The sequence below is a fragment of the Seriola lalandi genome, unplaced genomic scaffold (assembly GCF_002814215.2).
Source record: "Seriola lalandi dorsalis isolate HSWRI2012SDOR001 ecotype SW California unplaced genomic scaffold, Sedor1 jcf7180002054585, whole genome shotgun sequence".
Lineage (NCBI taxonomy): Eukaryota > Metazoa > Chordata > Actinopteri > Carangiformes > Carangidae > Seriola > Seriola lalandi.
In genome coordinates, this window is record NW_019525138.1 from 2,464,546 (window position 1) to 2,469,698 (window position 5,153).

A 5,153-nucleotide genomic window follows, 5' to 3' on the forward strand; every position below is an offset into this window, starting at 1 on the left:
CGGGGGTGGTTATTGAGCTTTCAGTGGCGTCTGAGCTGCTCATGTGTTCTCACCTTTCATTAATGCTGTTCCCATGCAGAAATACATGACATAGTGTATATGTCCATATATCACAGTGATGTTGCCATAGCTGTCACCTATAACGTGATATATTATTATCACATAGATACATCCTCTGAATATATGAAGATATACGTTTATAACATATATAAAATACCCATAGTGCAATATTTCTATGCATATAAACATTAGAAATATCTATGCGATGACTTTTTACATATAACACATATGTTTTGTGTTAACATTACATATTTCATTTATTTATGCAAGTTTATTAAAACAACATACATGTTAAAAAACCTATATGCTATCCTTAATTATGGTCAGATCTTCGTTCAAGTTACAATCTCAAACACAATCTATTTCAACTAATAACAATAACTTGTGCATGTTGAAAACTTCATTCAAACTATCACAGTGTAGATTGGAAAAGTATGTGAATCCCTCGGCTAGGAGTTATCAAAGCTGTGGATTACAGACTCTTTGGCTTATGAAAACACTCAAATATTTAGAGTTTGCTGTTCACAAGAAGCATCTGCTGATGTGAACCAGGCCTCACAAAGAGCTCTCAGAAGACTTATGATCAAGAAATGCTGATCAGCATGAAGCTGAAAGGGTCACAGAGTTTAGATCTCCATCAGTCCACAGTCACACAAACTGTCTCTAAACGGGAGCTGATTGACTTCTGTGACTACTCTTCCTAAAAGTGACATCCAGCTGAGATGACTCCAACAGGTCAACACAGATGATCAGTAACATTAACAAAGAAGCTCAGATTTACAGCTAATGGCTTAAAGGAATCATTTGGGCTGGTTAACATCTCTGTTCATGAGTCCACCACACACACATCATGGTGCATGTTTGCATGGTGCATGGTGTCCATGGAGGAAACAAAAAAACCTTGTTGTGCCCATGAAGTTTATAAAGAGCAGCGTGACTCTACACGACACCACTGGGGAAAGGTTTTGTGGACTGATGAGTCTAAGGTTAAATTGTTTGGTGTAAAAAGGGCTCTGCATTCTACATCCCAACGTCATCCTCCCAAAGGTGAAGCAGGGTGGAGGGAGCATCGTGATCTGGGACTGATTTGACAGCTCCACATCATCAGGGGAAAAATTCATTCTCAGGTTTATGAAGGAACCCTACAGAATAATGTCAGGGAGTCTGTCCACCTGCTGAAGCTCAGGAAGTAAATCTACTACACAACGACTTCAGACAAAGAAAATCCACCTTCCCCATTGGTCCAGTCAGAGGCCAGACCTTAATGTGACCTTCCTCCTGGATACGTACCAGTCTGATCAGCAGCTACTGGAAGCTTGTTTGAGGTTAATGAAGCCAAATGAGGTTCAACCAGTTATTAAATCCAATGGTTCACCTACGTTTTCCACCAGCACTGTGGATGTTTAATGGCTGTGTTCAATAAAGACACCGGATTGTATTTGCTTGTGTTATATTAGTTTAGAGACACTGTGTTTGTCTACATTTGCGATTTAGATGAAGCTCAGATCATATTTCATGACAGTCAGCGCAGAAAACCAGGTCATTCCAAAGGGTTCACATACTTTTTTCTTGCTACTGTATCAACATATACTGACAGGCTGTGGGATGGATATATATTTATGTAACATATGTTTACAATATAAGCATACATACATAAATGTATATATTTGTATAGGCAAGATAGGTACCACTTTACAAGAAGTCTACTCTTTTAAAGGATTTATGAATGTTGAAATGAAAGTTTATAACTAGTTTATTAAGTAGCTTGTTAATGCTTCATAAATCATTTATAAATTGTTATAATACATTAGATAAAAACAGCAACAGTGACTTGTTTAGGCCAAATAGTGATCCCACATGTATCTGTACTGTGGAGCCTCCTAACTCATTAGTTACTGAGCTTTCATCCAGCGTTTGTACCTGCTGCTTCATCACATAATTGTATAAGTTATAATTTATATATATTATAATTCATGCTGCTGAATTGTTTGTTGGATTGTTCTGCAGAGTGGATATTAAAATTGAAATGCTTTTTTCTGGTTGGTATCTTCTTTGGGACTTGGGTAGTTACAAACATTTAAAACTGATAAAAGGAAGCCTTATTGTAAAGTGTAAAACACCAATCACCAATAATTAATCAGTTACATTAAGGCTCCTTTTACCAGTTATAAATGGTAGTAACTCATTAGTAAGTTTAATGAGTGGTAAGCATTAACTTGATCTTAGCAAAAAGTGAGCTTGCATCAATATATGAAAACTGTGTTATATCTTGTTTATAATTGTTTATTTATGATTTATAAAGTGTTAATTAATAACTGAATTAATAACTTCATTATAAACCATTCATAAATCCTTTATAAGGGTAGTGTTATTGTAAAGTTGTACCCATATAAAATAAAAATGAATATTTCATATATGGAAATGCAATATATGTACATATATTGCATTCACATATGGGTTATAACTCCTTATTCTTTACTGCTCTCCACCACTTGTGCAAAGAAAACAGTGAAAGTGAAGCTAAGAGTGGAGGGTCGATGCTTTTATCACTCCAGCCGTGTGTGTGAACGCTGCTGCTTCAGCTGCTGAGTGTTTCTAACGAGGCTCCAACTGAAATGATAAAATACACCATCGATCTATAGGTGAGGAAAACTGATGACACTTCTGTAAGACTGAAAGAGACTGCTTCAAGGACCGGAGTGGTTTCAGAAAGTCTCCAACAAATTATACGACTCAGCTTTAACCGTACATGACCGGGTGAGGTGATGAAGTTCTGCTGTCACTCATGAGTTGTCATGTGTTGTGTATTAATCATTTTTATTTCAAGTCTGTTTCTATGAGACTAATGAAAGAGTTGAATGACACGGTTCAGTTCAGTTTAGGTTCAAAATAACTTGGTTACACAGAATTACGTTCTCGTGGTGGTATGTTATGGAAGAGGATTATGGCCACGTGTAAAGAAATCGCAGAAACTCAAACTAAAAAAACTCTCGGATTTCTGACTTTAGAGACACTTAAGGCTTCACACCACTGTTTTTACATCTGCAGCAAACACCTGGAGACACACTGAGGTGGAGGACATTAAGAGACACTCACCTCCGCAGCAGTAGTGTGTGTGGGTGGCTCGGACCTGCTGCAGCAGACGCTCCATGGCCTCGATGTGGCCCCGCCTCCTGGGCTCCCGACCATCACTCTCCCTCCAATCTGAGAAGACAACCAGAGGACAGACACTGAGAGGACAGACACTGAGAGGACAAACACTAAGAGGACAAACACTGAGAGGACAGACACAACAGACACTAAGAGTACAGACACTGAGAGGACAGACACTGAGAGTACAGACACTGAGAGGACAGACAGGACAGACACTGAGACACTGAGACATGATGATGTCACACTGAAAGTGTGTTAGAGCTGTAGTCGTGCTCTCACTCTCTGTTCTCTCTCTCTGCCTCTTTAAAAGCTAACACCCACACACTCTGTCCTTCTCTGCTTCTGACATATGCACACACACACACACACATACACACACACACACACACAAACACACACACACACACACACACAAACACACACACAAACACACACAAAGCCAGACAAAATTTGTGAAACAGGCACAAACCACACAAATGCACAGCTCAAGGCTGAAGCACTCGTGTGAGCAGAGAAAAAGAGAGTCGTGACGGAGAGATGAAACCAATGTTCCCGACCTGAGGCCCTGAACGCAGCACGGAACGTTCAGATATTCACAACTGACTCAGTGTTTACTACTGACGACCAGATCCGCTCTAGCCTGTCATGATAAGGAGAATGAGCACGGTCCTGTGGTGGATTCTTTACTGTCAATAAACCTGTCAAAGACTAAGGACATGATTGTTGATTTTAGAAAATCCCAACCCAGCAATATAACTCTTACTATCATCCAGGATAAAGAGGTGGAGATTGTACCAGAGTATAAATGCTTTGGAGTTATATTGATAACAAACTGAGCTTCGAATCCAACACTGATGTTGTCTGCAAAAAGGTCCAGCAGCGCTTCTTTTTTTTTAAGCAAACTGAACTCATTTAAAGTGTCCAATGTTCTCATGTCCTTGTTCTATTAATGATTCATTGAATCTGCTCTTACTTATTGTTTTGTGGCTTGGTTTGGTTTCCTCACTCTGTCCAGTAAAAATAGACTGTCGAAGCTTGTTTAAGTGGCTGGTAAGGTGAACGGGTTGCAGCAAGCCCAGCTTACAGTATTGCTTGCCATTCAGATATTGTTGGTTTAAGGTGGTAAGAATGTCCCCATTCTTTAATGAGCTGACCACTCCCGGAGTTATTGCATTCTGTATGTGATGTTATTATTGTAAATGTATTTTGAATGTTGATGTGTTCATGATGCCTGCTGCAAACAAAATTTCCTTCGGGATAATAATAATAAAGTTGAAGTCTAATTCGTCACCTGAACCATCAGGGCTCAGGTAGGACAAGATCGCTGACTGTCTGGATCTCCTCTGTGTCTATGTGCATTTGAAATTTGCACAAAAAAATATATGGAGTACAAAGTATACAATTCTAAATAAATGAGTGATAAGTGTTGACTGGGGCTGTGAGGAGACGCTGCTTCACTTTAAAAGGTCAGAAGCCAAAAAGGTTGAGAGTCGAAGGCGTAGAGAAAGATACTGGAATACGAGCCGATTCATGGAGGAAGAAAACGTGTTTTTTTTTTATCTAATTAATGCAGCAAATGTTTACAACAGTGACGGCTTTAAGTATGAGGAAGTGTTAGTGAGGAAGAGGAGGAAAAACAAGCGACTCACTGGAAGGAGCAGCAGATGGAGGGAGGGAGGAGGCGGGTGGACCCCAGCCCTTCATGTTATAGGCCGACACTCGAACGTAGTAGAGCCGACCCTGAAATGTAAAAAGATAATATTAATAAAACACACCATTTCAGAGGTTTTTTATTGAGAAGACGAAGAGAGAAACTGATTGATGCAAAATAAAAGGAGGGAAGTAGATTTTCTTAAAGGTCCATATTGTATAAAGGTAGATGTCCATGTGTTGTTTGATTATACATCAGGTCTAGGTTCTATATTAATACTGTGAAAGTA

The 5,153-nt window shown here is 39.2% G+C and overlaps 1 protein-coding gene across 7 annotated transcripts in view; it reads right to left on the reverse strand.

Moving 5' to 3' along the window:
• ankfn1a (ankyrin repeat and fibronectin type III domain containing 1a) overlaps positions 1-5,153 on the reverse strand; it is a 101,552-nt gene that overhangs the window by 21,332 nt on the left and 75,067 nt on the right. For all 7 annotated transcript variants that reach the window (XM_087177289.1, XM_087177286.1, XM_087177287.1 and 4 more), the window contains 2 exons: positions 4,863-4,953; positions 3,157-3,264 (listed from right to left, as the gene is read on the reverse strand). In XM_087177289.1, the coding sequence (XP_087033415.1) occupies positions 3,157-3,264; positions 4,863-4,953 (199 nt within the window). The remainder of the gene's footprint in view (positions 1-3,156; positions 3,265-4,862; positions 4,954-5,153) is intronic.